Consider the following 17,672-nt stretch of genomic DNA (forward strand, 5'->3'; position numbering starts at 1 on the left):
CCCGTGCCGCGGGGGCCGCCGGGAAGCGGAGGGGGGCGCGCGGTGCATTGTGGGCTGGCGGCGGGGTCGGCCCGGCCGCGGGATGTCGGGCTGCGCGGCGCGGCGGTACGTGGCGGCGGCGCTGGGCCGGTGTCGGGCCCGCGGGCCGCCGCTCTGGGAACCGACACCCCCCCGCGGGCCGCGGACACTGAGCGTGGGGGCGGCTGCGGCCCTTCCACCGCTGCTGCTGCCGCCGTGGCGGCACCTCTCGTCGCGGTGAGGCCTGCGGCGGAGGGGGGCGTGTGGTCGGGGGGGCTGCGCCCGGGGGGGGGTTGGGGGTGGTGAGGGCAGGGCTGTGGTGAGGGATAGCAGGTGTCAGGGGGTTGGGGGAGGCAGGTGGTGGGGTGTTTGGGGATGGGGGTGTGGGACGCTGGGGGGGGGGGGGGGTTGGGGGTGGGATGAGGTGAGGGGTTTTGGGGGTGGGATGAGGGGCTCTGAGGGGTGTTTGGGGGTGGGATGAGGAGAGGGGATTTGAGGGGACGTTTGGGGGTGAGGTGTGGGGCTCTGAGTGGTGTTTGGGATGAGGTGAGGGGGTGTTTGGGGGTGGGGTGAGGGGCTCAGCTGTGTTTGGAAGGGTGTGGGGGTTCTGAAGTGGTGTTTGGGGGGTGTGGGGGTTGGGGGACTGTTGGGTCATTGAGGGAAGGCTGGAAAAGTTGGGGGGCTGTTGAGGTGGCTGGGGCAAGGATGCGGGAGAGGGGGGTTTGGGTTAAAGGGGCACCTGGGCAGGGGTTGTGCAGGGCAGGTGGGAAAGGAGAGACAGGCAAAGGGGTGGGAGACAGCCTAGCGCATAGTGGGGCTCTTGTGGGGGATGCGTGGTACCTGAGGGAGGTACAAGGTGGGGAGCTGTGCCTGGCCAGTGCCAAGGACTCAGGTGCTGCGTGCCCCCTAGCCCAGAGGCTGATTCGGCTCCTGCACATCCACCAAACTACTTCTCTGCTTCTAGAAACCGTCCAGAGGGCAAAGTGCTGGAGACCGTAGGGGTGTTTGAGGCACCAAAGCAGCACGGCAAATACGAGACGGGACAGGTAAGTGGTTCTGGGGAGCAGAGCTGATCCTGCAGGCTTGTTTCGCACAGATCGGGTGGCTGAGTGATTTACCCGTAAGGAGGCTGCTGTGCTGTAGAAGGCCAAAAGTTTCACAGTTCAGTGCTCCTTGTCTCTGCTGTGTCTGCAGTTTGTCAGTCATCTGACAGTAGCAAGTTGATAAGAATCTGCAGCATGACACAAATGTTCCTACAATGTCATTTGCTCCGCTGGTTTTATTTCAGGATTTTCTCCGTGTAGGAGCGAAAGAGACAATAACTGAATCTGAGAAATAGCAACTAAACTTGTCACTTTTGTGCGTGTGACTCGCAGATCTGTTTCTGCGTTGCTGAGCGGTCTCTCCCATGCTGGTCTCCTTTCTGCGGTTCTGCCATTCTATTACTTTATTACTGGTTTAGGCGTTCACTTTTATGTAGTAGAGATGACAGGAATTTCTTCTCTCATCCCCGACTGTTTATGTTCCCTCTTTGTTTCTGCTCTGAGTTTGCACAGTGGTGATTCTCCCTGTGTTCCCATCCCACGCATTCATAGTCTTTGTAAATGTTTCTAGTTTTACCTCAGTTAGCAGATTTTTTAAATACTATCAGAAAAGGGCTTTTGGCTTCATGTTTTCTATTGTATCTAAGTTGATTAAAGCTTGCTGTGCATTCAAATGCAATTATTTGTACCTTTCAGCTATTTCTTCACAGTGTGTTTGGCTATCGAGGAATAGTCCTGTTTCCCTGGCAAGCCAGGCTTTATGATCGAGATGTGGCTTCTCCTGTCACAGAAAAGTAAGGATTTCTACATTTTGTAGCAAGTTTCATGGTTAGGGTAGACAAGTCTTTTTAAGGAGGACAATGGTATGGGTCTCTCGCATGAATGTGAACTAGAAGAGAGGTGCTTAAAGAAGAGAAGTTGCTTGAGTATTAATTTTGTGTTAATTAGAGACAGGATGGAAGTATGAAGGATGAGAGAGTGTGTGTGTGAAGGAAATAAAAACAAAGCAAAACAAAAAACCAGCCAGCACACCATTCTCCTGGCATTCTTCGTGATAAAAAACCCCCTTGTGTAGCTTTTTGAGTTAGGTCTAGGCTCCCGTGTTAAAAAAGCAGGCTGCTGCTGCTTTTGTAGATTGCCAGTAAGCTGGATTTTTCAGCTGCCCCTCCAGTTTCAACCTACCAGGCCAAGTTCATCCTTCTTGTGGACTGAGTCACGGTTTGCCTCTCTCCCCTTTTCCACCCATTTTCCCCCTGGCCTGCGTTGGAGGTGTGCCGGGTGATTGTCCATGTGGAGTCAGGGAGGAATGAGGAGTGAGCAGAGAGAGAATCAGAGGGCGGTAGAAATACCCACCCCAAACAGGAGACTGGACTGAACAGGAAGAACTTCCGAGTTGTCCGAAAACAGAGCTGTTGTGCCTGTGACAAACACCATTGATTTTCATCTCAGCTCATCTGTTGTGCTGTGGGTGGGTGACATGAGTTTAATTTGGATGATTACAGACTGTGAAATGTATTTTTTTAAAAATCATTGTTTGAGTGTGCTTGGTCCTGGTAATGACAGTTTGCTGCCATTCCGTGCTTGAGCTCAGTGCTCTGCTCTTCTTTTCAGAAGCGAGAATGCAGCAGGCCATGGTTCCAAAGAGGTCAAAGGCAAAACGCATACTTACTATCAGGTGCTAATAGATGCCCGGGATTGTCCACATATAGTAAGTAACCAATAATCTTGGTATTGAAACTCAAATATCTTCTCCTATATGAATGCTTCAGATGGATAGGCGCTGAAAGAAAATGGCTTTGGTGGCTAACTTGATTGTTTAGAATTTTAGGAGAAATTTGTTCAAGTCATATTTTCCCCGAGAAAGATAATCTGGATTGTCATATGACTGTTTTCTGGGACATGTTTCCCCTTTCCAGCACTCCCTTCCTCATCCTGTTGGCATTCCGACTCTGTTGCGCACAGGTCATTATGAATGGGGGCTGCAGCCCTGAAAAAGCTCTGCAGCTGTTTGAGTGGAGAGTTAGTCAAGAGGAGTTAAATGGAGAGATGTTCTGAGGTGAATTGGTTAAATAAAATAAACATTACACACCTTAGAAACCACAATAGTAAACTGAAATGTGGCTGGAAACTGGCCCACAGCAATCCACACAGAAAGATATAAACCTCCCTTTTTCTCAGTCCCAGAGATCACAGACGGAAGCAGTGACGTTCCTGGCAAATCACGATGACAGCAGGGCCCTCTATGCTATACCAGGTGAGTAAAAATACACCTTCAGCCTCTGTGGAGGTATGGACTGTCATGAGGTGAGGTCAGAGGAGTCACTGACAGTCAGCATGTGCCGGTGAAGCGGCAGTACCTACAGGAGATTCCTGTAGTGGATCCGTCTGCGGTTTAGGGCCCTGCTAGAAAGAACAGAGTGACTAAAGCACCTGAAGCCCCTTTGGGTAGATGGAAGTTGGGCAGACTCTGAGCTCTTGAGACGTAGATCCCGTACGCATACTCTGTTGCATATAGGCTATTGTGTTTTATTACCGGGGCAGCTAGATCTCTTCCTGTCCTGTGCATTTCCTGCTCAAAGTCGTTTTGTGGCAGCACAGTCACTTTCCAGGCAGCATTTATGAGGGTTATTACTGGCCTGTTTCCTCTGTTCTTGCTTGCAATCATGGTAAGAGCTATGGCTTCTGCTGCCAAAGTCCTTTTCTTAACATCTTAGTAGCGTGATCTATTTCCCTGCCGGGAGACTTCTGAGCTGCTCTTTGATGGGGAAGTTCAATGGCTTTTGGGGTTTCTTTTTCAGGTTTAGATTACGTAAGCCATGAAGATATCCTTCCCTACAGCTCCACTGATCAAGTGCCCATCCAGCATGAGCTCTTTGAGAGGTTCCTCATGTACGACCAAACAAAAGGTAATTTCTGGCTTCAGAGGGAAGTCTTCAGAGCCAGATGCTGGAGGTATTTTATGACAAGTACCCAGAACCCATCATCTTGGATCTGGTGTAAAAATCTTCGTTTGGAGTTTGTTACATTAAAGCCTCCTTCAAATATTTTTTGTAATTATGTGGAAGGAGTTGCTTTGAGGGGAAAGCACTCCAGTTACGGTATGCCTCTCATAAACTCTCATCTTTTGCTCCCCGCAGTTCCACCTTTTGTAGCGAGGGATACGCTGTGTGCATGGCAGGAGAAGAACCACCCCTGGCTAGAGCTCTCCGATGTGCACCGAGAAACCACAGAGAACATCCGCGTCACAGTCATCCCTTTCTATATGGGCATGAGGGTAGGTCTGTGTTGCACGTCGGTGTGTTAGTTTTGTGATTTCTCTAACTGGTGTATTTTTTTCTAAGACCAGTTTACTGGCTGAAGGTACCTTCTGCTTACTGGAGAAAGGCCTTTTTAATTGCAGTTTCATTGTTGTTATGTTCAGCGGAATGTGAAACTGTTTTGTCATATATTTTTGGAGAATAGCTCCTGCAGCTTGGCTTTTCCTTGTTATTTGTAGGATGGGAAATAAACCTCTACTATTCTTACTAATCTTACTGTGTTAGTAAGATATTTAGGAAGGCTTGTGAATTGGTCCTTTACTGCCTCAGTCACAGATGGGCGTGTGCATAAGGTGTCACCGAGGCCATCTGTCCTGTAATGACAGACATACCCTGCCCGCTGGTGAGGTGCTGTGGGTGTCTACCCCTGTTTCCTGGCTCTAATGCGGGTTAGAGGGTTTGGCTAAAGCCTTCTGGATTTACCTGACAACCGTGTGCTCTTTATAGTGTAAGAACTTCACGTGGACCATCTGAAATAATGAGGCTCCAATAGACTTCTGAGTGGGAGGGCTGGGAATTACCGCAGCAGTTTGATTTCCGAGTCTGGACAAGCACAGCTTCTGGGGAGCCTGCGCCGTGGCAGGTGGATGTTTTGGTGTGGATTTGCAACTTCTGTGGAGCTCAACTGATGTTTGTCCTAACCTTGTCAGAAAAACAGGTGCCTGAAGGCAAGGAAACGGGTGTTTCTAGATCTGTAGAAAGTGCGTAATTAACATGGAGATCAACCCTCCGTAGTCACAAGATCCTTGCAAATCTCCCACCTCATGATTACATGTCTAGAGCAGAGCCAGTGCCAGGCGGTAACTGATGGACTGCTTCGGAGAGCAGCTGTCTTTGTGCTCATGTGAGTTGTCCGCGTCAATCTGGCATGGAGTGAGAGCCCCTGTGCTTGTGCTGTGCTGACAGCTGAAGAGGTTTTGGCGCTGAGCGTTGAAGGGCAGCTGCTAAAGTCTTTTGTTTCTCTTGACAGGAAGCCCAGAATTCCCATGTCTACTGGGTAAGTGCCTTTTGTTTCACGAAGCAGCTAAAGGGAAGGAGTTTATTTGCCGTGGCATCATTGTTGTGTGATAAGCTCTGAGGGAGAGTAGCCCTTGCCTGGCAACTGTTTCCCAGTATCGGCTATGGGTTATCAACTGCTTGCAGCTGATTCCAGTTCTTGATAACAGTCTTTCTTCTGTCCAGTGGCGCTACTGTATTCGCCTGGAGAACCTTGACAGCGAAGTGGTACAACTCCGAGAACGGCACTGGAGGATATTTAGCTTGTCTGGCACCTTGGAAACGGTCAGGGGCCGCGGCGTTGTAGGAAGGGTAAGTATCCTGTGGTTTCTTTTGGGAAGTGCAGCCCTTTGCTGGAGTCCTCTCGCTTGAATTGATTTGCCTGGAAATAGCTTAGTGGCGGTAGAAATAGATGGAATAGGAAACTGGCAATGAAGAAAATCACGTGAGCTTTTTGTTTGTTGTTAGTACGTGTGAACTGAAACTTCACACTGAGTATTAGAGAATGATCCTAAATGACTGGTAATGGGAAAACCAGAATAGTACGTGATTCTGGCACTACTCACTGAGCGAGTTGTTTGCTATGTAACTGGTAGCGATGCTCAGCTGTGGATCGCTCTGTTTTTCTTCTTGCGGTATAAATTCTCAGTTGATGCCTGTCTGTGGAGAAACGTTAAGATCCGTTGCTGATGCAGAGTGCTCTCTTCTTGTCTTCTCAGGAGCCAGTTTTATCCAAAGAACAGCCGGCATTTCAGTACAGCAGTCACGTCTCCCTGCAGGCATCCAGTGGTCACATGTGGTAAGAAGCAGTTATTACTGCAGTAGCGGTTTAGATATAGGACCCCACAGCGCTGAGCTGGGACGCAGTTTGCAGTCTGGAGTTAGGGCTGAAAAGTGGGTGGAAGTGGACTGGACCGGACATAATTGATAGTTAACATTTTTATGAGCTTCTCTATAGCAGTATCCCAGTTAGTGCTAAGAAGATCTGTTGATTCTCTGCACCGAGAGAGGTTCCAGGCTAATTTATCCTCTTCCTCTGGTCAGTGCTAGACTGGATTTGGAAAGACACAAAGCACTTCTCTGTCATCTTCTGCTGTACTCAGGTGCAAGTCCTTGGTGCAAGAGGCAAGGCTTCATGCTGGTGTTTCCCTAGGCAGCAGGGATGTGTAGACGGATATCCTCTCTCTTTGGAGAGGACTTGGCTTTGATTCTGTCCCCGAGTAAAGCTTTGCAGTTCTGTGTCCGTAAGGAATTGGTGCGTGGGGTTGTTCCCAGATAAGGCCTTCAGTCTAAGTGGTGTTCAGGGTCTCGTCCTCTGTAAGTGCAGGTAGGAAAGTGCTCAGCTGAGTTGTTCTTTTCCTGTGCTTCAGGGTTAAAGCAGATTCCCTCTGGGGAAACACCATTTCAGGTGGATTAGCACATTTAGTGTCTCCTGTCTGTGGACAAGAAATGCACAGCCACCTCTTGCCTTGTGTATGACAGGTCTCTCTGGCTTGCGTTTTTTAAGTAGATCTGTTTCAGAGTTAAGCTGCCTTGGACCTGCCTTTGAGTTGGGAAAAGCAAGAGAGTAGGTCTTTGCCTATTGGATACGCCCTTGTTTGCCACGTTAAGCATTTTGAATTGCCTGAGTGCATGCCCTGGGGAGTAAAACCAGATTGTTTAGTAGTTTTTCCCTCTCTGCCATGCATCCTGAAGAAAAGGAGACAAAGGTTCTGCAGCTTGGCTTGACTTCTCGTGTTTGATTGCATCCCCTCCTTCATGAGAACCTGTTAGTTTATCTCCATGATCCTCTTGCCCATGTCATGTTCTGCTGTACTGTCATCTGTAGTTCAGGGCAACAAACAAATTCTTTGTTTGTACAAGGACAGGCAGATTCAGTTCTGAAATGCAAAGCAGAAGCTATTCCAAATTACATCTGTGAAGGGATTTCATATTGTTGCAGGCTTCATACCCAGTGGAGTTTCTGCCAAGAAATACGAATCTGAATTTACGTGTAATCAGTGTGTAAAAATAGCTCAGATGGTTGTGTCTCCTGTGGGGTGGGAGTTAGGTAAACACTGCCACAGATGCGTGGAGTGCGCTTACCTCCTGGAGGCTCCAATTATGACATCTTTGTTCAGGAAATGTATATTAGAGATGTGATGTAAACTGCCGAGGAGTCTTCCAATAAATGAGTCATCTTGGCAAGCAGATGTCCTTGCTGCTGAACCGATGTACTGCTGCTGGACCGGCTTAGCAAATGCAGCCACAGAGTCCCTGCGCAGGATATGGAAGAGCTCATGACTTGCCTTCTTGCTGATGATTCCTAGCTGTGTTTGTCCCTGGCCTCAGCGTGATCTCTGCCGTTATTTTGCAGGGGTACTTTTCGATTTGAGAGGCCTGATGGTTCCCACTTTGATGTCCGAATCCCACCCTTTTCTCTGGAAAGCAACAAAGACGAGAAGACCCCCCCCTCCGGCCTTCACTGGTAGAGCAGACTGAGTGCCGAGACCCACAGAGACCTGTGTGTGTTGTAGATCTTTGCCTCCCCATTATGCTGCAGCCAAGAACACGGAGCTTTTAAACATTTTAAACCATTTTCTGTTTTAACTGTTGTCTAACGGGGAGGCTTTTTTGAACTTTAATACTGGCTCTCTCAGGCTGCTTGTAAACATAAGCTGTGTTACAGTTAACCCTCCCCTTTGTGGCACCTGCTGGGGTTGGAGCTGGGGAACGTAGATCTGTGGTGCCGCAGAAGACTTGGCCCCCTCAGCAGGCCTGGACCCTTTCCAATGTGTTGTGAATTCTCTGCAATGTGAGGTTTCTCTAATAAACTGGCCCTTCCAGTTGCAACCAGTCTTCCTTTATAAACCAGGGCCTAGGCTTTGCATCCAGCCTGCCCTGGCTTGTCGCTTCCCCCTCGCCCATGGGCAAAGCGGAGCCGGCCGAGACTTCTTGTCGCTTCAGGAGGCAGCAGTGAGGTGTTTTAGGGAGCAGGAACAGGAGCCCGGCCTTCCTGCAATGCAGCTGCTTTCTGGGATGTAGCCAGCACGTGGCGGAACAGCCTGTGAGCTCCGCTCCTCATTGCACAGCTCGTTTAGGCTGTGCGCTGGAGCGATGCGAAGCCCGTTTTCTTGGAGAAGAGAGCTCAGAGCGGGGAAGGGGGATCGGCAGGTGACTCTGAGCAGGCTGCCGTGGTGTCTTGTGCGTGTAGAGCACCGGGCAGTATGTTGTGATCTTACAGGAGAGCTGAAGGGGGCCCTCCCGTGCAAGGTCTTGCCTCGCTGCAGGGATGTGCATCCCAGCTGCTGGAGGGTACTTCCTCGCTTGTGCTGTGGCTGCAACCATATTTTCTTGGTAGTTTCTGCTTTGGCGGGAAGAGCTTGTTTTAACCTGCAGTGCTGTTGGCCACAGCGAGGTAGTGCTTGGCTTTCTGCTCCTGCTTGCTTGGCGGATCGGGATGGGTTTTTTTGGTAGTCTGTGCGGAGAGTCCTGCAGAACCACGCATGTCAGTGAAACAGCTGTAAGCTTATGATGTATGGATTTGGGGGAATTTTGCTTTTACATGCGAAGGACCCAGTCCATACTGCAAAATCAGGCATTAGCTCTTTTTACAAGCCGGAGCAGCTCTCGGCAGCTCTGAGGATTGCAGAGATCTGGAGAGACATCGGCCCCCTTGGCGGCAGGACCCTTCTGGCTGCGTTTCCAGACTTCTGGGTGACTTGCAGGGGCAGAGGTAGTTGGCTTTGTGATAGCAACCCTAGGCAGAAAGTTTCAAACCTTGCTCCTTTCCCTAGTCTTGCTTAAATGACAAGGTATAACTAACTGACGGGACCGTTGTTTTTCTTGATTTAGAAGTATCCTAGTTATCTCCTCTTCCCCCGAGTCCTCTCTGAGCAGCCTCTTCACGTTTGACTGCGCAAGGCAGTGCTGTGGCAGCGCTATGGGCTGTCTCAGCCTTTGGAAACGACAGTGGGAGAGACTCATGCTGTCCTGCAGCCAGAAGATACCAGCATAAAGAGACTTAATTATTCTGCTTTAACAGTGTTCTCTGTCATCAGTCTCTTAATTTTGTCTTCCTTCATGTCAGGTAGGACATGCAATCTACTTTGCTCTTAAGAGTTTGAGAGGCTTAGACAGCCAGCCTGCTTTTAGGGGTAGAAAAGGATCTGTAAAGGACAGCCCACAGTAACAACCCCACGTTGCTGCTGTCATACCGATTTCTTCTCAGGAGGAAAAGTGTGGGGGGGTGACTCCTCGAGTTCAGAGGACGCAGAGTCCTGCAGGAACTTGCTTTTCCCCTCCCATGCAGTTGCTTAATCCAGATGGGAGTAGCAGCTGCCCTGCCTCACTCTTGCGTTACCCACTTTAGCTTTACTGGCAATTGCAACACCGCTGTAAATGTTTAACCCTGTTGCTCGCCTGCCCGTCTTGCCGGGGTGCTGTGGACCTAACGTTTCTAGTAACAAGCAGAGAGAGTTATTTTCCTGAGTGACTGCGTGGGCCTGGGGGCAGGGGTGTGTGACGTGATGCGCCACCGGGCAGGGTACGGCTGGGCCCAGGAACAGCCGTTCTGGGCTGGATAATGATTGGCGAGAACCGAGGTGACCAGCGCTGCCAGTAACAAACGGGGCTGGAATGTTTCTGCTCCATCAGTCTTTGTGGAGGCTGGGGGCAGAAGGGGGGCCCCGTACCGGGCTCGGGGCTGGCCTTTGCTCAACTGCTGCTTCCCACAAGGCTGTTTCCAGAGCCCTCTCTCCGCGGGCGGGCTGCCTTCCTCTCTTGTGTAAATACCTGTACAAAGAACCAATTAATAAAGCGCTGAAGGAACGACTGGTCGCTCCTGCCTCTCATTGCCCACCCCGCCGCGGCGCTCCCTGCACCCAGCCTCCCTCCCTGCACCGGCCCCGGGGCTCGCCCCGGCCCCGCAGCGCAGCTCTCCCGCCCTCCCCGGGGGCCGGGCCCGCCGCTCCTCCCTCTGGGCGGGTAAGTTGGCCCTGGGCTCCGCCATCCCCTCCCCTAAGGCCGCCATCTTAGCGTGTGCGTGGCCTTGCGTGCGTAGCCGCGCCGGAAGTGACGCGCCGGAAGCGCTGAGGAGGCAGCGGCGGCGAGGAGGCAGCATGGTGGCGGCGGGCGCCCACCGGCCCGGGCCGCTGAAGCAGCAGAACAAAGCGCACAAGGGCGGGAAGCACAGCGGGGCGTCGCAGCGCCGTGCTGGAGGTGAGGCGGGACGGGCCTCGCCGCCTTCCCCCGCGCCGGCCCTGCGCGCAGCGGCCCGCCTGACCGCTCTCTCCCCGCAGGCCGCCTCTCCGTCAAGGCCCAGCCCCGCCGGCGGCTCCGCGACCTCAGCAGGGTGGACCGGCGGCACCAGGCGCTGCAGCTCCGCCGGCAGCGCAAGGAGGCGGTGAGGGCTCTGGGGGAACAGGGATGGTTCGGGTGTTTGCGAGGGGGGAGCGGGAATGGGGCCGGTGCGGGTCTCGGTGTGGGTGCGTGTCTGCGAGGACGAACCATTTTGGGTCTTTGCGGAGGGAGTCAGGAGCCGGGCCAGGGAGAAGAAGGGCTGCCTGGGTCTTTTCAGGCTGAGGCAAGCGGAACGTTACTGGGCTGAGTGGGTTCAGGTTGAGCTGCGGAGGGATCTGGTCTTGATCTGGTGGGCGGGATAGGAGCTGGGTTGGGACTGGGGCTCACGTTCTGGAGTTGTGCCTGCAGGTGCTGGCAGAGAAGCGGAGCTTGGGAAGCAGGGACGGGCCCCCGCACCTCGTGGTTCTGGTGCCGCTGCACAGCAGGGCTGCAGCCCACAACACCCTCCGCTTGCTACAGAGCCAGGACTCAGCGGTTGTCCACGTGGATGAGGGGAGAGCTGGTGGCTTTGCTCTCCTCTGTCCCCGACTCAAGCAGCGCTGGCGCTTCGTGACAGCACAGGCAGGTGAGGAAATGCCATTGTCGGTGTGATTCTTGGCTCTGTACCCCTGGAAGCCTCAGTAATGGAGGTGTTTTGTGTGCAGGGGACCTTCATGCTGTCTTAGACCTAGCAAAGGTCGCTGACTCCCTCCTGTTCATCCTGGATCCTGCAGATGGCTGGGACAGCGCAGGGGAGTACTGCCTCTCCTGCCTCTTCGCACAGGGGCTCCCCAGTTACGGTGAGCGAGTGAGAAACATTAAGGGCTTTTAGTGGGACATAGGTCAAGGGGGTGCTTGATGGAGATTTGCTGTTGCAGTAATCAAAAACTCTATATGTTAATAGGTGATCATAGGTCTTTGACTGCTCTGTTTCTGAGCATAGATCAGTTGGGCGAATGCCATTGTCACGCTCCCTTGTTGTGTTATTACCCTGGTAGGGGAGTGTTGGGGATAAAAGGAGTGTTCTAGGTTTAGACCTCTGTGTGCGTGGTGGTGCTTAGCGTTGTAATGGTCATTCAGGTGAGCAGAGCAAAGGGATTCGGATACTTTCCTGCTAAGTTCCGTTCCTGGGTTCTTATCTCCATAGTCTCATTTCATCTCAAAATCTTACCTCTAAAGACAGGTTTTTGTATCCCAATTGTTCTTTTGAATGAGTGAAACTGCCTTTGTAACTTGTGGCATGAATCTATTGTTCGGTTATTTGGGTTGCTGATATCTGAGTTTGTGTTAATGCTTGGTAAAAGGTGTATAGGAAGGTTTACCATCTGATCCTGAACTCTGTTCTATGCGCTGCCTGGTAGCTCTTGCTGTCCCAGGGGGCACTGACTTGCCACCTAAGAAGCGGATAGATGCCAGGAAGAAACTGGCCAAAGCCATTGAGAAGCGCTTTCCGGAGGCCAAACTCTTCCCCCTGAACACGGAGCAGGAGTCCTCGCTGCTGCTGAGGCACCTCGCCACCCAGAAGCAGCGGCATCTCGCTTTTCGGGACAGACGGGCTCACCTGCTCGCCTACGCTGCTGAGTTTGTACCCAGTCAGGAGAGCGACCTGGTTGGGACCTTGAAAGTGTCCGGCTTTGTCCGGGGACAGACCCTCGACGTGAACAGCCTGGTGCATATTGTGGGGCATGGAGACTTCCAGATGAGCCAGGTGGATGCCCCCCCCGACCCCCTCTCCTTGAACCCCCGAGTGGTTAAAGGACAGAAGAGGAGTCAGGACATGGAGATACAGGTGTGTGGGAGGTCAGGGCTTTGCTGGTCCCGATAGAACACAATGTTTCTAAACTTTCCTCAGGAAAATACAACTGGGTGTACGTGCTCAAGGGGGGATAAAGGGAGTTTTATCAATAGAGCTAGTAGGGCTGTGTTCTGCCACTGAGCTGAGATTCCTTGTACGTGGCATGTAACGAATGTTATGTTACAGCATAATGAATGTGATACTGAAAGGAGTTTCACTTCAGACTGTTCGCTAGCTTGAGTTACGTGCATTTACAGCTGGAAACTCTGCTCTTGCCCTTCAGGATGACTCTGTAAATGGTACCGATGAGATGGAGGAAGACGTTAAGGTCCTGATGAAGGCAGATCCAAACAAGCAGGAGTCTTTGCAGTCAGAAGTGGTTCCTGATCCTATGGAAGGGGAGCAGACGTGGCCTACCGAAGAAGAACTGCAAGAGGCAGAGGGTGAGTAGTAGCAATACTTCTGTACCTTTTCCTCATCCCTGTTAAGAGGGTTGTTAGAAACCCTCTGTCACCGGGATGGCTGTGAAGAAATATGCTAGTTGGGAGCCCAGGACTTCCATTCCTAGTCCCATCACCTGAGTAGTGGGTTGAGTGGTTTGCCTGGCAGTTAGCAGGGTTACGTTTTAGCTGCCTTTGCTGGACCCCCACAAATTCTGTGCTGGAAAACCGATTCTGGTCTAGAGCTGATCTTGGCTCTCCTGGTATAAATGTTGCTGATGGAAAGGAGAATTGTTCCTGTATTAACTCTTGGTGGGAAATCCTACAGCTTCTCTGAAGGCAAACAGGAAGGTGGTAAAGGTCCCCAAAGGCACATCCAAATACCAGGCTGCCTGGATTGTGGATGATGAAGAGGAGGGCAGTCAAGAAGATGATGATGATGGAGATGAAGATGAAGATGATGACGTCGATGATGATATGATGGAAGAGGCAGTTTCCCAGGTGATTCCAAGAGCTCATACTGCAGGTGACCTCCATGGTGTTATTGCATATCTTAGGGCAATCCTGTCCTCCTGGCTTGCTCCATGCAAGGGCACAACAAAGAGCCAGGACTCGCCTGGATTTCCATTGTTAAATCTCTATCATGTTGCTTCTTTGGCCTGTTAGGTACCGAAATGAGGCACTGTGGTGTAACTCGGCTCATGATTCACACAGTGCGAGTGCACGGAGGGTTTGCAGTGCTGCATGGGCATCGACAGAGCACGTGTGCTCACAGCCTCTGTGTTGTCCTCTGTGGCAGGAGGGGGAAAGCAGCGAGGAGGGAGAGGAACGCGCAGAGGAGGAATGTGAGACCATGACTGTTTCCGAGTGCTTGCGGGATGACCAGTACGATGAGAAGATGGAGGAAGATGAAGAGATGCTGGAGAGATACAAACAGGAGAGAATGGATGAAATGTTTCCGGATGAGGTGGACACGCCACGTGATGTACCTGCAAGAGTCCGGTAAGAAACAGGATGCTTTGCTGGGAGAGGTGCTGGAAGGTGCCCTTCTGTCTAGTTTGGTGAGATAGGACAGGAAGCCTATGATGTCTTAGCCGTGGTGTCTGAACCTGGCTGAAGGACTCTTCTGAAGACACATCTTTAGGCTCTGAGGCTTCCAGGGTGTAATAAACAGCCAGATCCCTTAAACAGAAATGGCACTTACTTTATTATAGGGACAAAGTCAGTAAAGCAAAAGCACAGCGCTGGGTGCATGACTCAAGTCAGAGGCACACCAGCTAATACTTCACCCACCTCTTATATACATTCAATATTGCATACGTATTCACTATTTCAGGCAGAGTAATTGTTTATGATGATTGATTATCATTAGTCCCTTTTCTCTTCTATTTGTGCGTTTCCTTCTGGCAATTGTTTCTGAGGATCGATGATCTTCAGTTCCCTTTTCCCATGCACCTGTTTCCTTCTGGTAGGATCAGCTCCCTTTTCCCATGCATCTGTTTCCTTATGGTAGGATCGATTATCATCAACTCCCTTCTCCTATGCATCTGTTTCCTTCTGTTAATCATTTGTGGGGTCTTTTGGAGAAGTTCTCTTTTGAGAGACCCGGGAGAGGGAGGAGGGTGGTAGAGCCCTGATGCAAGGTTTTTTGGGGACTTGGCTGTTGTTTCTAGTTCTCTTTGCCCTAAGATCTCTTCTGAGAGCTAACGTTTGCTTTGCTCCCTTTGCCCTCTCTGAAGGCCTGAGTCCCTGCGGACCACAGAAGGTGCTGAACACACACCTCGATTGGTGAAGCAGTTTGTCTTTTCTGTTATCTGTCCTTTAGGTTCCAGAAGTACAGGGGGCTGAAGAGCTTCCGGACTTCTCCATGGGACCCCAAAGAGAATCTCCCAAGGGATTATGCCAGGATTTTCCAGTTCCAGAACTTCTCCCAAACCAGAAAGCGCCTCTTCCGGCAAATAGAGAAAGAAGAGACTGAAGGAGCCTCGGTAGCGCCCTCTTCTCTTGTTGATCTCTTCCCCTACTGTGTTCCCTTGCTCCTGGTAGGAAAGACTTGTCAGGGAGGTGGCGGGGTGGATCTTTTCGGCCAGCTGGTTCTTAGCGTGAAGACATGAGTTCAGATAAAATTGTTCTCCTGGATTCCCTCTCTAACTCAGGCACATGTTACTTCTGACACTTTTCTGTTGAGAGAAATATTTATAACCGATCCTCTCCTGGCAGGTTGGCTGGTACGTTACACTTCATGTCTGCAATGTCCCTGTCTCAGTGATGGAGAGCTTCAAAGAAGGGAAGCCCCTAGTCCTGTTCTCGCTGCTTCCCCATGAACAAAAGGTGACTAAGTATGGCCCTGCTGATATTTTGTAGGTGTGCAGCTCCTTGTCTGATTCCCTCAGGCTGTGTGGGTTGGAAGGGTTCTGGCTGCAGAGGGTTTGGGCTGAAATCTCCCCACGTTGCTCGCATTTCAAAGTAGGACCTTCCCTTTGGTCAGAGCAGGCTGAAGCTGCCAGGGGTGTTCAGGCTAGAGTGTCTGAGCCTGGCTGAGGTGTCTGCACTGGTGATCAGCAGTCTTCAGGGAAGCCATCGTCAAGGGCTTTGTCCCTGCCGCCGTGTCCTACTGCTTTCTGCTCTGGGCACCATTTGCCAGCCCTGCTGTCGGCCAGCCCCTCACAGTGCTGCCTCTCTTGCAGATGTCCGTGTTGAATTTCCTGGTGCGGCAGCATCCAAGCAACAGTGAGCCAGTGAGGGCAAAGGAGGAGCTCATCTTTCACTGTGGGTTCAGGCGCTTCCGAGCATCCCCCCTGTTCTCCCAGCACACCTCAGGTTTGTGGGGGACCGGTGGGGTGGGCACAGGTGTGCCGGGAGGTTGCGCTGGGGTTTCTAGGGCAGGAAGCCTGTGATGTCTTAGCCGTGGTGTCTGAACCTGGCTGAAGGACTCTTCTGAAGACTCATTCCTAGGCTCTGAGGCTTCCGGGGGAGGCACTAAATAGTTGGGAGTGGAAGGGCTTGGGCAAGGTGGCTCACTGGTCCAGGCAAGGCGGTGGCAGGTTCCACACAGTGATCTGGTAGCTCAGAGGATCACCGTCATTCCCAGATAGTCCGTGCCAGCAGAGGAGGGGGGTTTGTCACCTGTTTTCCTAAAGTGCAAGAGCCTGTTTGCCAGGGAAGAATGGGGTCAATGGGGTTTCCCAGGGCTCCGAGGACTGCTGTTGGTCTGAACCTGATCATTGCTGTTCTGTCCTAGCTGATAAGCACAAGCTGGAGCGTTTCCTGCGCCTGGATGCTGCCCTGGTGGTGACCGTTTACGCTCCCATCACTTTCCCTCCTGCCTCAGTGCTTCTTTTTAAACAGAGAAGTAACGGTAAGTTGGTATGTGCTGAGGAGGTAGTGTCTGGGAAACAAAACATTAGCAAGCCTTCCCTATACCGCACTTACAAGTGCATCTGTCTACAAAGTAGGACTTGAAAAAGCTGTCCCCTTCATGCTGTTTGAGAAGATTAATGCATTTCCATCCCCAGTATCACCTTTGTCTGTCCCTGCTGTGGGACTACTCTGGGCCTGGAACCATTTGGGGAAGGGGGTTGTGGTGGGGCAGGAGGTGATGGAGACACCTTCTGTGTCGCTGCCCCAGCGCATTAGTGACTCTGCCTTGCAGGAATGCACGACCTCATTGCCACGGGTTCTCTGCTTTCTGTGGACCCGGACAGAATCGTCATCAAGCGGCTAGTGCTCAGTGGCCACCCCTTCAAGATCTTTAGCAAGACGGCTGTCGTGCGATACATGTTCTTTAACAGAGGTACAGCCTGTCTCTGTGGTGGGAGGAGGGGATGCGGAAGCAGAACTCCTGCCCTTGGGAGAGTGGTTGTGTTGGTGCAGCAAAGCCTGATTCTTACCTGCCTTTTGTGTTTTGCTCTCCAGAGGATGTGATGTGGTTTAAGCCAGTGGAGCTGAGGACAAAGTGGGGTCGTAGAGGACACATCAAGGAGCCATTAGGTAGATTTGGTTCTTTTATCTCTTGTCATGCTGGGCAGGATGTGGTCCTCCTGGGCAGAAGAGACAGCTAATGGCCTCTTCTGCTTTCTGCCTAGGGACCCATGGTCACATGAAGTGTCACTTTGATGGACAGCTAAAGTCCCAGGACACTGTGCTGCTGAACCTCTACAAGCGTGTTTTTCCTAAATGGACTTTTGACCCCCATGTTCCGGAGCCCGTGCCGTGGGTGAGGAGCGAGAGTGTGCTGCCGGTGCAGGAGGTGGAAATGGATTAAGTCTCCAGCGTGGCTAATGCAGTTTGTGCCTTAGCTCCCCGGATGCTGTTCTCAGCCCGTGCACAGCGAGGACAGCACTGATGTCTCGGACGTATTACTGCTGGGGTCTGTACAGGAGCGGCTGTCTCACCAGCTGCTGCTCAGGTACCAGCTACAGCTATTTATCTTAATGGAAAAGGTTTTAAAAAAAACATCTAAGTGCCTGTGTCTTGGTGGTGGCCGGCTGTGGAGGCCAAATGGGGAGGCTGTGTGCACCCCTTCTCATGTGAACCCCCTGGCCCCCTGGGGCTGGTGTTTTTCCCTCGAGCACTGCCATAGTGGTGGGTTTTCCTGTCTCAAGGACATGAGTTTGCTGGAAGTTATTGGTGACGCTGAGAAAGAAAGGCGAAGTAGCAGCTGGGGAGAGTGACTGAGCGCAGCTCACTGGAGGCCTGTCCCGCAGGAGGGTGGCTGGGGAGGGGAGAACAGGCAGCGCTTTGC

General features: G+C 51.7%; 3 protein-coding genes and 2 non-coding genes across 5 annotated transcripts in view; all 5 read left to right on the forward strand.

Moving 5' to 3' along the window:
- Window positions 1–25: 25 nt before the first annotated feature.
- POLDIP2 (DNA polymerase delta interacting protein 2) lies at window positions 26–8,206 on the forward strand. Its single transcript, XM_063342493.1, has 11 exons — window positions 26–255; window positions 983–1,064; window positions 1,758–1,855; window positions 2,673–2,769; window positions 3,240–3,315; window positions 3,860–3,967; window positions 4,199–4,335; window positions 5,349–5,375; window positions 5,561–5,686; window positions 6,094–6,173; window positions 7,731–8,206. The coding sequence occupies exons 1-11, from the start codon at window positions 83–85 to the stop codon at window positions 7,843–7,845; spliced, it is 1,119 nt and encodes a 372-aa protein (XP_063198563.1). The 5' UTR covers window positions 26–82; the 3' UTR covers window positions 7,846–8,206.
- Window positions 8,207–8,353: 147 nt separating this feature from the next.
- TSR1 (TSR1 ribosome maturation factor) lies at window positions 8,354–17,385 on the forward strand. The gene is made up of 15 exons (XM_063342487.1): window positions 8,354–10,573; window positions 10,654–10,757; window positions 11,063–11,279; window positions 11,359–11,493; window positions 12,055–12,482; window positions 12,772–12,931; window positions 13,257–13,429; window positions 13,728–13,930; window positions 14,754–14,916; window positions 15,149–15,259; window positions 15,616–15,748; window positions 16,170–16,286; window positions 16,581–16,721; window positions 16,844–16,918; window positions 17,014–17,385. Exons 1-15 carry the CDS (start codon window positions 10,474–10,476, stop codon window positions 17,190–17,192), a joined length of 2,439 nt encoding a protein of 812 aa, XP_063198557.1. The 5' UTR covers window positions 8,354–10,473; the 3' UTR covers window positions 17,193–17,385.
- LOC134519090 (small nucleolar RNA SNORD91 family) lies at window positions 14,000–14,092 on the forward strand. The gene has a single exon (XR_010072140.1). It is a non-coding gene; the product is annotated as a small nucleolar RNA SNORD91 family (small nucleolar RNA).
- Window positions 15,811–15,903, forward strand: LOC134519091 (small nucleolar RNA SNORD91 family). The gene has a single exon (XR_010072141.1). It is a non-coding gene; the product is annotated as a small nucleolar RNA SNORD91 family (small nucleolar RNA).
- The window catches only part of SMG6 (SMG6 nonsense mediated mRNA decay factor), a 119,752-nt gene continuing 119,334 nt past the window's right edge, over window positions 17,255–17,672 (forward strand). Inside the window, exon 1 of the mRNA XM_063342485.1 lies at window positions 17,255–17,336. Within this exon, the coding sequence (XP_063198555.1) occupies window positions 17,273–17,336 (64 nt within the window). The 5' untranslated portion in view covers window positions 17,255–17,272. The remainder of the gene's footprint in view (window positions 17,337–17,672) is intronic.

This window comes from Chroicocephalus ridibundus, chromosome 7 (assembly GCF_963924245.1).
Source record: "Chroicocephalus ridibundus chromosome 7, bChrRid1.1, whole genome shotgun sequence".
NCBI classification, from domain to species: domain Eukaryota; kingdom Metazoa; phylum Chordata; class Aves; order Charadriiformes; family Laridae; genus Chroicocephalus; species Chroicocephalus ridibundus.